The sequence below is a fragment of the Macaca thibetana genome, chromosome 15 (genome assembly GCF_024542745.1).
Source record: "Macaca thibetana thibetana isolate TM-01 chromosome 15, ASM2454274v1, whole genome shotgun sequence".
Classification (NCBI taxonomy): Eukaryota; Metazoa; Chordata; class Mammalia; order Primates; family Cercopithecidae; genus Macaca; species Macaca thibetana.
In genome coordinates, this window is record NC_065592.1 from 88,448,348 (window position 1) to 88,463,631 (window position 15,284).

At 35.2% G+C, this 15,284-nt stretch overlaps 1 protein-coding gene across 5 annotated transcripts in view; it reads left to right on the forward strand.

The window, feature by feature from the left end:
* The window catches only part of PCSK5 (proprotein convertase subtilisin/kexin type 5), a 468,460-nt gene that overhangs the window by 166,304 nt on the left and 286,872 nt on the right, over nucleotides 1-15,284 (forward strand). For all 5 annotated transcript variants that reach the window (XM_050761595.1, XM_050761597.1, XM_050761598.1 and 2 more), the window contains exons 6-7: nucleotides 10,688-10,776; nucleotides 14,166-14,338. In XM_050761595.1, the coding sequence (XP_050617552.1) occupies nucleotides 10,688-10,776; nucleotides 14,166-14,338 (262 nt within the window). The remainder of the gene's footprint in view (nucleotides 1-10,687; nucleotides 10,777-14,165; nucleotides 14,339-15,284) is intronic.

Genomic DNA, 15,284 nt, shown 5'->3' on the forward strand with positions numbered 1-15,284 from the left:
GGCAATCATTCAAAGCCTTAAGAATGTAGGCCTTTGTGAGGCTTAGCAGAATGGTAGAAAGTCATTATACAAGGAACTAGGATACCCTGGCCTAGTTCTCATTTGTAAAATAAGAGAAATAATATATGTTTTGCTTACTTCACAGGGTTGATGTGAGAACCAAATGAGGCAAAAGTACTTTGACATTACAGAGTGTGATATAAGCAGAAGGCGGTAATATGATGATGCACAACATGACCAATTAGAAACATCAGTTTTGCACAATATGTTGGAGAACATATTCCCATTTCTGGCTCTCCTCTCCCCTTCTAAGAGGACTTTTGAAATAAACCTAAATGATTTTTGCCTAGATTCATACAAAATTTAAAACCTGAAAGAAAGAATAGACACCCTAGGTGTCAGAAGGGAATACCAACGGTGAAAGTAGACAGAATCCATGAACACCTGAAGATGTTTGTTCCAAGAAAGGAATGAAATATAAAGTCACCTTTCTTCCACTTGCCATTGCTTGATAACCTTTAAGTATAATTGTGACTGTCAAGCAATGCAATATCAAGGGTAAAGGGTGATCCCCTGTGTGTGACCTGATGTCTCTGATTCATTCTGAGCTCACTCACATCTTGTCTTCCGATCTGGGGTGAAACCTCAAATAAGTTAATGTTTCCATCCACATTAACTGATACGGAAAAAAAAAAAAGTTCTCAAAGCCATGTGATGGGAGGGCAAAAGGAGAAGTGAAGGCAACATCTCCCCACTTAGCAAGATACAGTGACCCCATGAAGGTCCCATGCTCACTTCACCTAATTTGTATGTGTTCATGATATACAGAAATTAACAGGCACTTTCTCATCTGATTTTCCATCTTTTCAATAAGGCATTCCAGGTAAAACTTTAGACCTTTAATTATAGTGATTTATTGTTAGTAGTAGATGATAAAACTTGGTAAGAAAGGCAGTAGAACAAAGGCAGTCATGATCTTTAAGTCAAGATGCTCTTCAAGAGTTAAAATGGTTTTTTGAGGTAAAAATTATGTAACAAATTGTTTCATGCTTACTAGGGCTTTGACAGTAATGACAGTATCCTTAAGAGAATAAGAAGTGATGCAGTAAGAGGCATCTTTTTAAGTTATTAGTTTGTCTGCAGCCAATTTATATTAGATGACATCCAATTTCTTTTAAGTCATTGGTCTATAGATCAATTATGATTTACATAGTGGATTATCTTCTGGAAGTCTAGGAAAATATGCATCTTAGTAATATCGTGGGCATATGCAAGAGAGCTTAACAGATGACTGATTTTCCAATGAGTATTTATTACATAAGAATTGGCTAGTAAAATTCATGTGTAGGTGCATGTATGTTAGAGTGTAATATAATGAATATATTGTTTTTCTGGACTAAAATCTACTAAAGTTTTCTCCCCATGCTGAAAGTATTCTAAATGCTCATACTCTGTGTTTTGGTCTCTGAGCAAAAGCACATCTGAAACATAGACTTTTGTTTTTATGACTTTGATATTTAACTGACATCATAAACATACCTCTTGCTGACCACCCTGATAATTCTGTGGGAATTTAAAAAATGAATCTGGTTCATACCCTTGAACTTCAAACAGGTCATGATATCTATTGCTCTATAACTTGTTTTAAATCCATGTGAAAACACTGAGTCCCACTAAGATATAAAAATGTAAGATGACTGATACTTTTCTCGGGGTAGTGATCGTTGTCATCTGAAGAGAATGGGCTAGGGTGATTTAAATGTGGTTGAACTAGCCGTTTGGACCATCAATTACAATATGCTGGAGTGTGTTATTTAACTGTTACATAATGCATATGTATTGGCAGTAGAGTGAAGGTTCAGCTCAGATAATTTCACTCTCTTCCAAAAATGGTTCATATAATATGGTGTAAAGCAATGTACAGAAATCTTTATAAGCAGCCCTTTATAAGGAAATAGTCACTATATTATTCACTCAGGAACATTCACTATGTATTAATGATGCATGTAATCTGTGCAGGGCTTTTTTTACATTGTTGGACTACAGAACCAAGTTAGCTCTTCCATATTTTAATAATATGGTAGAATAAATATTCAATTACATCTTTCCTAGTATAGTACAGGGAAGTATTAAGGGATTTTTTTTTTTTTTTTTTTTTTTTTTGAGACAGGGTCTCACTGTTGCCCAGGCTGGAGTACAGTAGCATGAACACAGCTCACTGCATCCATGAACTCCTGGGCTCAAGTGATCCTCCAGCCTCAGCCTTCTGAGTACGTGGGACTGCAGGCACTTACCACTATGCCCAGCTAATTTTTGTTTGTTTGTTTGTTTGTTTTTTTGTAGAGTCAGGGTCTCAGCATGTTGCTTATTCTGGTCTCCAACTTCTGGGCTCGAGTGATCTTCCCAACTTGGCCCCCAAAAACTACAAGGATTACAGATATGAGCAACCATGTCCGACCCTAAGGGACTTTTTAGTGTATGGTTGAGTTGGCGGGACACCAAGAGAATTTCTCTGAGAAAGTTCAAATCTATACAACTAGGCAGGTACATGCATTTTCGAGAGTGAGCAACCAACCTCATCTAGCCTGGAGCTATTTTTTAATAAGCTCAGGGCCTTGGTTCAGTGGGGTGAGTAAGGATTCTGTGTAAAACAGAACCCCTGAGATACCATCTACAGTACTTTAACTATATGGGAAAAGCAAAACCTACACACAGTGAGATAGAGGACATACTTGACTTTCCCAATCTGGGTAAGAGATGAGACAAGAGGAAAAATAAATAACTACACTTGTGTGTATGAATTACTAACATCCTCATAGGATTTACACCTGTAATTCATATTACCTGTATGGCCCAAATTTTAAATGTGGAAGTGGCAAATTTAAATCTTCTTTGGATCAAGGAGCTTCCCCCTCAAGCCTCAAAGAATTCACAGAGATAAAAGCTCAAGCAATGTGGCCTCTAAATGGAAAATTCACAGCTACATGGGGAAAAAAATTGACATGAAAACAGAAGGACAGCAGACACAACAGTGGAATTAAATTCACAACTTTGGAATTATTAGATACAGGATACTGTGTAGGTATAAAGAATATTTTTGAAGTGTTTAAATCAAAAGAGACTATCAGAATTAACCAGGCAGATTTGAAAAGGAACTTCACAAAATGAAACTTTTAAGCCAGGCATGGTGGCACACACCTGTCGTCCCAGCTACTTGGGAAGCTGAGGTAGGAGAATCACTTGAGCCCAGGAGTTTGAGACCAGGCTGGGCAACTTGGTGAGACCCACCCCCACCTCCCCACATAGACAAAAAAAAAAAAAAAAAAAAAAAAAAGAAAAGAAAAGAAACGTATAATAATCTAAGTGAATAATGCAGTGAATAGATTAAATAGCAGATTAGTCGTGATTTAAGGTAGCATAAGTGAAATATAGAATTGAGCAAGTTACACAGAATACAGCCCAGAGAGAGAAGGTTATGGGAATCTGAAGGACAGGGTAACCTTTAAGGTGATGTGAGAATATCTGATGTATGCTTCATTAGGACTTCAATTTTTTTCTTGTAAATTTGTTTCTTTGTAGATTCTGGATCTTAGCCCTTTGTCAGATGGGTAGATTGCAAAAATTTTCTTCCATTCTCTAGGTTGCCTGTTCACTCTGATGGTAGTTTCTTTTGCTTTAGTTTAATTAGATCCCATTTGTCAATTTGTCTTTTGTTGCCATTGCTTTTGGTGTTTTAGTCATAAAATCCTTGCCCATGCCTATGTCCTGAATGGTATTGCCTAGGTTTTCTTCTAGGGTTTTTATGGTTTTAGGTCTAACATTTAAGTCTTTAATCCATCTTGAATTAATTTTTGTATAAAGTGTAAGGAAGGGATCTGGTTTCAGCTTTCTACATATGGCTAGCCAGTTTTCCCAGCACCGTTTATTAAATAGGGAATCCTTTCCCCATTTCTTTTTTTTTGTCAGGTTTGTCAAAGGACTTTGAAAAAAGAACTAGGGAAAGAAAGGCAGTTTTCAGAAAGTAAAGCTGAAAATTCTGAGGAATTAGACTTTATAATGACAGGTTTAAGAATTCCTCGAAAGAAATTTTTTAAATTCTAAAAGATTATAAATGTTTTAAATTTTTTTATCCTACAGAATAAAAAAAAAAAAAAAAAAAACAGAGAAGCATCCGAGACAAATAGATTGCCCAAATACCTGATTTCTTACCAGAAACAATGCAAACTAGAAGACAGTGGAATGACACTTTTGAAGTGGGCTTACTCTAGAACTCTGTATCCTGTGCAATCATTTTTTAAGAAAAGTAAAAAGTTATTTTCTGAAGCCTTTCAAGAGCCAAAAGACTCTCTGAAAGGCCTTTTCACATTTGTAGAATAAATGCCCAGAATATTTATGAAATGTTCTTCAGAAAGAAATAAATGATCCAAGAGGGAAGCATGAGCTACAAAAAGAAACAGAGCAAAGAATGTACACTTGACCCTTGAACAACTCAGGAATTAGCCATGTTGACTCCATTCCATGCAGCTGAAAATCTGCATATATCTTTTAACTTCCCCCAAACTTAACTACTAATAGCTTACCGTTGACTGGAAGCCTTATTGATAAACATAAACAACTAATTAACACATATTTTGTATGTTACATGTATCATATACTATATTCTTACAATTAAACAAGCTAGAGAAAAGAAAATGTTATTAAGAGAATCATAAAGGAAAATTATTTTAGTATTCATTAAGTGGAAATGGATCGTCATAAAGATCTGCATCCTCATCACCTTCACATTGAATAGGCTGAGGAGGAAGGGGAAGGGTTGGTCTTGCAGTCTCGGGTGGCAGGGGTGGAAGAAAACCCATATATAAGTGGACCCAAGAAGTTCTGTGCTGTTCAGGGGTCAACTGTATTTGTAAATCTAGACAAACACTGTTCAAATTAGTAACTAATTAATTTCTAGGGTTAAAAAATCCAGGGTATCACTATAATCATAGGAAGCTTGTACATGGGTATAAGAGATGAGTAATCGGAGTTAAATCAGTCTAAAGTCTGTATTGTTTGGAAAAAGAGGATTGATAACTTTAGACTTTGTGTTGTTAGGTATTTGTGATCCAATACCTAGGATTGCCACTAAATAATAGAATGCATAACAACCAAGCTGATATAGGGAAAAAGGTTACAGAAATGAACATGAATATATCAGTAAACACAATTACTATAAATGGTCTTACTCTCTAGTTAAAGACTCATTGAACATCTAGTTTCAAAAAAGACCAAGTTATATTCTATTTATAAGAGATGTAACTAATATGAACATAGAGTATTTGAAAATAAAAAATATATGTATACAAATTAGTCACTAAATATCTGTTTTTAACTGCAAGAGCCATTCAGTGTTACTACATATTTATAAATGGTGTGTTTCATTAGAAAGATTAATAATTCCATTCTAAGTAAAACAAAATTGCAAAGCATATTAACAAACCAACAGTATAATAAATAAGCCTGATATGGTGGACACATAAAGAATAATTGGAGAATATCTATCATTTCTAAGCACATGGAACATTTATTAACATTGATCACAAACTCAGCCATTGGGTAAATCTCACAAAATCCAAAGAATTGGTTCATATAAATAATGTTATTTTATCACAAGTTAATCAGATTATTATTGATATCAAAAGTTAACTAATTACCCACATATATATTTAAATATCAAAACATACAAGTAATCCATTGGCCAAAAATAAACCAGAGCTGAATTTCAAAATAGAGGCCCTTATGGTTCAGTAGCACTGGGCATTAATTAATAATAGATACAATGAACTATAAGAACAGTAGTCTCATTAAAGAAATTACACATTCGAATAAAAATAACTTATGAAGCCTAATGAAGGATTATAGTTAATAATTGCTAGGTTTGGGAGAAAATTAATAGTTGAGCTTGGAGTTTCCAAAATAAATAGTTTTTCTTTTAAAAATTGATCATAGTTTACAATTGATTATAGTTTACAGTAATCTATTGTATATCTCAAATTATCTAAAAGAGAATAATTCAAATGTTTCTAACATAAAGAAAAGACAAATATTTAAGATGATAGATATCCCAGTTACATTAAATTGATCTTTACAAATTATGTGAATGTATTAAATTATCACATGTATACTGAAAATATGTACATCTCATATATCAATCTATAAAAATTTTGAAAAATGTTTTAAATTGATCATTTTTTGATGATTAAAATGATATAACCACATACCAGAATGGGAAGATAATTACTAGTACATCAAAATTATAGATCGTCTCTAATCCCATTGGTTTGGGAGGCTAAGATGTGAGATTCACTTGAGGCCAGAAGTTGGAGATTAACCTGAGTAACATAGCGAGATCCTGTCTCTACAAAAAAGTTTAAAAATTAGCCTGCTGTGGTGGTGCACACCTGTAGTCCCAGCTACTCAAGGGGCTGAGGTGATACAATTGCTTGAGCCCAGGAGTTTGAGGTTACAGTGAATTATGATCAAGCCACTGTACTCCAGCCTGGGTGGTAGAGCAAGAGCCTATCTCTTAAAAAAAAAAAAAAAATGAAATTGTGTATGACAACCCAAAATTGATATAAATAAGATTGTATGTTCCAAATATTAAATTTGGAAACTTTTGTGACAGATGGGACAGGAAGGAAATTAAGAAATTTGGGCAAAGGGCATGAAGAGGTTATTTACAAAGCAAGAAATAGAAATAGCTAATACATATTTGAAAAATATTCAACATCAAATATAAGGGGCAGGAGGAGGGAAACAACGAGATAACAGTTTTCATGTTGAATTGTCAAGGATGAAAGAGATTGAAAAACTCGTATGCAGGGGTGTGTGTACATGGGGTTTATCCAGATATTTTCTCCATATGTCATTCAGCTTGGCTTATGGCCTTTTTGTTTGCCATGCACAAAATTTAATTTTTTATAGTAATACTTTCTTGTTAAAAATGTTTGATTGGTACATAATCATTGTACATATTCATGGGTTATATATGGTATTTCAATATATGCATGCAATGTATAATGACCAAATAAGGGTAACTACGTTATCCATTGCCTTAAATATGTATCTTCATTCTGTGGGTAATTTACCAAATCTTCTCTTCTAGCTATTTTGAAATATACAATAAGTTATCATTAACTATTATCATTCTACTGTGCTATTGCCCACTAGACCTTATTCCTTCTATTTAACTGTATTTTTGTACCCATTCCCCAACTACTCCTCATCCCCCACACTGTCCTACCCTTCCCAGCCTCTCTTAACTATCATTCTACTCTACCTTCATGATCAGGTTTTTTAGCTTTCACATATGTGTGAGAGCATGCATGAGATATTTGTCTTTCTGCTCCTGGCTGATGTCACTTAACATAATGACCTCCGGTTCCATCCATGCTAAGAATGTCAGGATTTAATTTTTTTTTTTTTTTTTTTGAGACAGAATGTTGCTCTGTCAGCCAGCCTGGAGTACAGTGGCATGATCATGGTTCTCTGCAGCCTTGATCTCTTGGGCTTAAGTGATTCTCCCACCTCAGCCTCCTGAGTCTCTGGGACAACAGGTGTGCACCACCACACCTGGCTACTGGCTAATTTCTTTTTTATTTTTGTAGAGACGCAGTCTCCCTATCTTGCCTAGCCTAGCTTTGAACTCCTGGGCTCAAGTAATCCTCCTGACTTGGCCTCCCAAAGTGTTGGGATTACAGGCATGAGCCACCGCATCTGGCCAGGATTTCATTCTGTTTTATGGCTAATATTCCATTGTGTACATATACCACATTTTCTTATTCATTCACCTGTTGATGGACACTTATCTTGGCTATTGTGAATAGTGTTGCAGTAAACATAAGTGTGCAGATATCTTTTCAATAGGCTGACTTCCTTTATTTTGGATATATACCCAGCCATGAGATTGCTGGATGATAAGCTAGATCTATGTTTAGGTTTTGCAGGACCCGCCATACTGTTTTCTCTAGTGGCTATACTAATTTACATTCCCACCAGCAGTGTTCTCTTTTCACTGCATTCTCGCCAGCATTTGTTATTTTCTGTCTTTTTGATAATAGTCACCTTAACCAGGGTAAGATATCTCACTGTGGCTCCAATTTTCATTTCCCAGATGATTAGTGATGTTGAGCATTTTTTTCACATACCCGTAGTCCAATTATATGTCTTCTTTTGTGAAATGTGTATTCAAATCATTTGCGCATTTTAAAATTGGATTACTTGGCTTTTTGCTATTGAATTACTTATACATTCAGTTTATTAATCCCTGGTCAGAGAGTTTGCCGGTATTTTCTCTCGTTATGTGAGTTGTCTTTTCCCTCTGTTAATTGCTTCCTTTGCTTTGTGGAAGGTTTTTAGCTTTATATAATCACATGTGTCTATTTTTGCTTTTGTTGCTTGAGCTTTTGAGGTGTTACTCAAAAAAATCTCTGCCCAGACCAATGTCCCAAAGCATTTCTTCAATATTTTCTTCTAGTAGTTTCATAGTTTCAGGTCTTACGTTTTAATTTGATTTCCATATAGGGTGAGAGGTGAGTGGAGGGGGGTGCGTAATAGTTTCATTCTTTTACATATGATATCCAGATTTCCCAGCATTATTTATGAAAGAGCCTCTTCTTTCCCCAGTATGTGTTCTTGACACCTTTGTCAGAAATGAGTTGGCTGTATATGCATAGATTTATTTCTGTGTTCTCTCTTCTGTTCTGTTGGTTTATGCTAGTACCATGCTGTTTTGGTTTCTACAACTTTTAGTATATTTTAAAGTCTGCAGCTTTGTTATTTTGCTTGGGATTGTTTTGGCTATTTGGAATATTTTGTGGTTTCATATGAATTGTAGGATTTTTTTTTCCCACTTCTGTGAAGAATGTCGTTGGTATTTTGACAGGGATTGCATTGAATCTGTAGATTGCTTTGGGTAGTATGAACATTTTAACAATACTAATTCTTTCAGTCCAGGAGCATGGAACATCTCTTCATTTGTTTGTGTTCTCTTCAATTTCTTTGATCTGTTTTTTATAGTTTTCATTGTGTAGTAATTGTTTCGATCTTGCAACTTTTATGAGTTTTGGTTATATTACTTTTGTGTGCTGTTAACAATTTGACAACATACTGTCTACTCTTTGATCCAGTAATTCTACTTTTAGGAATTCGTCCCAAGCCATAAAATGATATCTGTACTCAAGATTGCTCTTCATATTGTTGTTAATATTAGTGAATAACTGAGCAAAGTTGCAGGAAAAGAGGACTTGTTAAAAAGCTTATGGTGTGTGTATATATTGATAGATACACACACACTTCACAAACATTTTTATATATCATTTAAGGAATTATGTAGTACATTAATAACCATTAAGGTAATATATAGATTAATATTTATATAGAAAGATATGCATAATATTACTAAGTGAAAAAAGCAGTATATATCTCTTTTCTGTAAACTTGTATGTGTACCTTTCAGTTGTAAGCAGTAACTTGATTATAGTTGCACAGAGAGTAGTGGTCTGAGGCAGCTGTGCTGTGAAATTAAAAGCACTGAAATGGATTTGGGGACTTGAGTTTTAGTTACTGTTTTGCTAACTGTGCTACTCTCAACATACCTTTTCATATCTCTGGTCCTAGATGCCCTCTTCTCTAAAAACGAGGGAAGGGATGGGCATTTAACTTCACTAGCAATGACAGATAAACCATAGTGACTGTTACATCCCCCTTCTGCAGGCATGGCAGACGTTAGAGGTCAGTCTTAGTGTTCTTTCTCTGGGCTCAGTCACACTTTAGAATTCTTCTCAGCACACAGTTTTAGGCCACCGTTTCTAAGCAAATTGTACTTTATACTGAAAACTTCTTTGCCGTCCTTAAAAGAGGATCTTAGAAGTTCTTTCAGCTAAAAGATTTCTCTGATCAAGGCACAAAATTATTGTGACAAGAAATAACAGAGAATGCTTTTTCGGTAAATGTATTTTTTTAAATTTTCTAGTATCCACATTTCTTTTAAAAAGGTGAAAACAAGTAAAATAAGTGTGGATGACATATTTTATTAAATAAAATATTTTAACATGTATCTGGTATAAAACAATGATTAATAAGATATTTTACCTTTTCATTTTTGCATACAAAATCTTTGAAATCCAGTGTTTATTTAAATCACATCACATTTCAGCTAATAAATTGTATTGGAAATACTTGATCTGTATTTAAATTTACAATTTAAAAAGCAGATTCTCATACCCATCTTAAGTTTTCTAATACTTGATTTGAGTATTAGTTCTTAAGCTTAAATAAAAAATTGAGATGAGGTTGCAGTAGTCACATTTCAAACATCTGGTAGCACATATATCCAGTGACCACTATGCGGATCAGTAGATGTTTGGGGGATATAGAAACAGAGTTTTTCTAACTTTTATCCTTCAAGGAGATTGTCCGGTTGGGAAAGCAAGATATCCAAAATAAACATGTCAAGAATATAATCCAGAACGGTCTAATTAAGTGCTAGAAGTTTGCCATGGACAGACAAAGTGCTACTTGGGAAGGAAGTTCCAGAAACACCACAGCTGGGTACATTCTTCACCACTCTGAGTGGTGGCAGTGATGCGTTGGCTTTGTGAGAACGGTGCTTGTCTTACTTTAGAAAGTGTGTGTGTTCTGCCTGCAGGCACGGGACTCGCTGTGCTGGGGAAGTGGCAGCCGCTGCAAACAATTCGCACTGCACAGTCGGAATTGCTTTCAACGCCAAGATCGGAGGTACGGGAAACCAACTTACGTGGATGTAGAAATGCACCAGTTAGCTCTTTGGCTGACTGGCTTTCAGAATCCTTTTTAAATGGAGGTTAAACGATTGGGCATATCTTTACGTAATAGCGTTCAACTATTGCTGGCCCCAACATGGCCATGTTAGCAGGCGCTGTTAAATGTTATTTAGTTAAAGACTTCTGAAGCAGTCACCCTAAACTATTGTAAACACTTTTCTTTTAAACAGACTTGAAAAAATGTTATCTAGTAGTGAAGTTGGGGGTCATTGACATTTGTACCAAAATGCTACAATTGGTGCCTGGGTCAGAAAGAACTAATCATATAAACATTAGGCCATAATACCTCTATGGAAAGAAGCATTTTGTAATTCTCTCAAAGTAAAAAAATCCTGGTTTTGTTTTTGTTTTTTTCCTTTGGCTTAGGCTTTTAAAAAGTTCCTTTTAATTGTAATTAAAATGATACATGGCAAAAATCTCCTTTTGTAGTCCCATAACATAGTGATACTATTTCTATGAATGATTCAGATTATATCTATATGCAGGCATGTGTATGTACAAACTCTATTATTATAAGGACCCAGCCAAAGCTGTATAAATTTAAGCATTAATAAAAGCAAACTCTTAACTTTCCCATTTGTAATCATCTTTGTAAGAAACAGCCCGGTGCCACAGCCACACACAAATGGGAAGAAAATATTGTAATACAGTCTATGTATCCTCATGATTTTATCGTTATGCCTGAAGGTATTCCCTAGGGGTCTCCTAAGGGTGTCATAAGATGAATGAAGCTCCTGGAACCAGGTTGACCTCCTTGTTTCCAATGCACTATTTGTTTTCAAGTGGGAAATAGTGTTGGAGCTAAAAAATTAAAATGACAATTCTGTCTGGGATAGGAGTATGAATATAGAGTTTCCCTAACATGAAATATTTAAGGTATACAATAATAGAACTAAGAAAAGGCTTTCTGAATCTACCTTGAATATCAGTCCACAGTGCATTTGATCTCTTTCCTTTTTCTCCCCCTGAATTCTTATGATAGTTTGTTAAGCAGTAATTAATTAGTGGGGAGCATCTGCTATTTATTAAGCACAATGCATATGAAAGAGCTAAAGAAAAGAGGCAAAGAAAAAAATTCTTCATTCCCTGAAGAACGATGAGAGTTCTGGAGGCCCCTCATGATCCCAGGAGAATGAGATCAGAGGCTGCCAGGTCAGCCCTTCTCATGGTCCAGGATATAGTCTCTCGCATACACAGACACACAGCTCCGGGTTCTTATCATTACTCTCCAGCAGAAACCCAGAAATCTTAATAATTTTGAAAAAATGAGACGATGAACTTGTGAACTCACAGATAAACCAATGACCTAGCTTACAGAACCTTATTTAAAAAAAAAAAAAAAGGAATGTATGGCAACAAATCAAAAATGTTCTAAAACAAGAACATTCTGAATAATAAATTTAACCCCCATACCCAAGGCATGAAGGCTTGGAGTTAAATGAGGGAAAAATAGCCTTTTATCTTTAAACTTAACAAAGTAAAAATCTTTTTTGTGAAATTTCTATTAGAAAATGAACATCACCCTCTAAGTATGATTTGCAAGCATTTTTTTGTGCATGACGAAGAAACTGAATTCAAGTGTTACGTCCTACTCTCCTATTGGCATTTAGAACACTAGTGAGCTTATTTGGGGCAATTACTGTGTTTATTTCAGACCTCATTGTACCAATAAAATAGTTTCATTTTATGCTTTTCAATAGGAAGTAAGAGGATAGAGTCGTTCATCTTTCTTTGCTAAAAAACATGCAGGTGAATTTTGAATATTTAAATTAAATTAGCCCAGTGGTTACTCAGGATGCAGTACATTGAGATCATTATGTAGGGTTTTTTACTCACACAAAACAAACCATGGAAAAACTTTCCAATTTTCATTCCAAAATTTGTAATGGAACTTGTTCATAGCTTTCATTCTCCGCCTCTCCTGTTAACACACATCTCCATTAAAAATTCAAAAGTCTTAAGGAAAGACAGTCAAGAGACATTAACACCCAAATGTCTTTAGAGATACATGGAGGGGAATGAAATGTTGGCTAGATGTTAGATGACCATGGGAACTTATTTCCCTACTTTTTTGTAAAAAATTTTAAAGGATGAAGAGTCATATCTGTCATGGAATTTAAAATGGTTCAACCTAATATCTATATTTTTGGATTAAGAAAATGAGACAAAATGGTAACAGTTATTGAGTAGTGGCTATGTGTATGTATATGTTCATTCTTCATTCTTTCTATTTTTCCTTGTTTGCAAGTTTTATAGTTAAAAGTTAAACATTTTTTTAATGCACAAGGAAGATATAGTTACTTCAAGAATATTTTTATTTCTACCAGTATTCCCACCTCAACTCACATAACTCTATCTAAAGCTACTTGGTTTGGGGTTTTATTATTTAATCCCCGTTTGTTGATAACCAATAAAAACTTAAAATCCTACTGATGACGAGGTTTTCCGAAGGATTAAATTTGGCCTGTAAAAATATAATTTTTAAATGATACAGTGTTTCAGTGATGGCATTTAATTTAAGCTGAAGGAGAGATATGTTTACATAACAATTAGATGCTTGGTTGTGGTTGTTTTTATGAGCCTCCAAAATAAAAGGAAAAAGGAAAGCCTGACATTTGGCATAGAATTTATTTCTGAGTATCTTAGTGTCTCTTTTTGCAAAGTAGGGTTAATAATAAATTCGTATCTGTTTGATAGAAATATGCTTAAATGAAGATTAATAACTAAACATGGCTAAAATCCTTTGAGAATTATTTGAATTGTTGCATCCACAGAGATCATTCTCATTTATTATTTGACATAAATAACTTAGCAAAAAAAGAAACATTAAGTTCCCATCAATCTTATGATTAGAGGCTAATATTAAATATGGAAGACATGAGACCATCCTACCTTGGCAGCTTTCCAAATAGTATATGACTGCTAAGGTTAGATAGAATGTTTTATATCAATTAAGAACACAAGTTATTCAATAAAGAGTTTAAGGAAGATGAATTGCTTGAAGATCTCTTTGTCAAGTACTCACTCAAGAGAGGGATGCAAAGGGAGAGGCTGTGGCAGCTGTTAGAAGGAATGGAACCTTAGAAAAAGAAAATGATGGATTAAAAAACATTTTTAGGTTTTGCTCTTTTATATACAATGTGACATCCTTTCTGCCCAAGACGCTGCCTGCAAAGTATACATTATCCTTTTGCTAGGGGAAGATATGCGCACTTAAGTGTTGATGAAAAATGTATTCTTCCCCCCGAGAATCCTGCAGCTGTGTTTTTGGAGTGTTGTGTAGTGAAGCCCTGTAATGAACTAGTTCTCCTTTCTGTGTTGAAGGAGTGCGAATGCTGGATGGAGATGTCACGGACATGGTTGAAGCAAAATCAGTTAGCTTCAACCCCCAGCACGTGCACATTTACAGCGCCAGCTGGGGCCCGGATGATGATGGCAAGACTGTGGACGGACCAGCCCCCCTCACCCGGCAAGCCTTTGAAAACGGCGTTAGAATGGTAGGTTTTAAAAGCATGAAGGCTTATACTGTGTAGATGGGTGATGATTCTCATATGAAGAATCTATGGGTTTTTGGCTGCAGTCTAGAGAATTGGATGGAGCTCTTAGGCTGAGCCAGCAGGTAGGCTAATGGAAAGAGGTGGTGAACATTTGGGATTGTGAGTTATTTCTGTTCTGCCAGTGAACTAAGAGCTAGAGAGTTTCTTCTGAAGAAAACAGGTACATTACAGTGCTTAAATTCTTTCAAAGAAAATATATTAATACGTAAATCTTGCATTCAGAGAAATACATTCTTAGGACTGTGAAATTGAGTGAAGATAATTTAACACTCTCCAGGTAGTGAATAGATTGCCCCCAAGGGGCATCTCCCTTTTTTTAGTACTTTCCCTAGTTTCTCCCACCTCTGTCCCAGGACAATATTAGTTGTGTTCCAGCTCCTGATCTCTACAACCAAGTAGCTTAATGCATCGTTCTTTTGCTTAATTACACCAAAAAATTGATTGACCACTCTCCCCCAAAAAACTAACAATATAATCTAATGTAATAAAATGTCTATTTCAAATTACAGATCTTAAGAAATCCTGTCTTATTTAAATTAAATTTTGAAAATAAGGATACTAATCTTTGTAATCATGAAAGGAGGAGAGCTCCACCGAAAGTAATGTCTTTTTCTTATTCATGAATGGACCTTTGGGTGATTTAAAGCATACCGTTAGTCTTGTTCATTTAAGGCCATTATTGATCTGGCCCTAACCTCCCTTTTCTTCCTCCTCTGTTTTACTCCTTATAATGTAGACGTGCTCCACTCCTATCCAACAGCACAGAATGTTTTCCTTGTTCTTCCTACATAGTTCCCGTGCGCCATTCCCAAGTCCTCCCACTGTAAGCCCAAATCCTGTTTGACCATCAAGCCCCAGCTAAAAAAAGTTTACCTTTTCCCAGAAG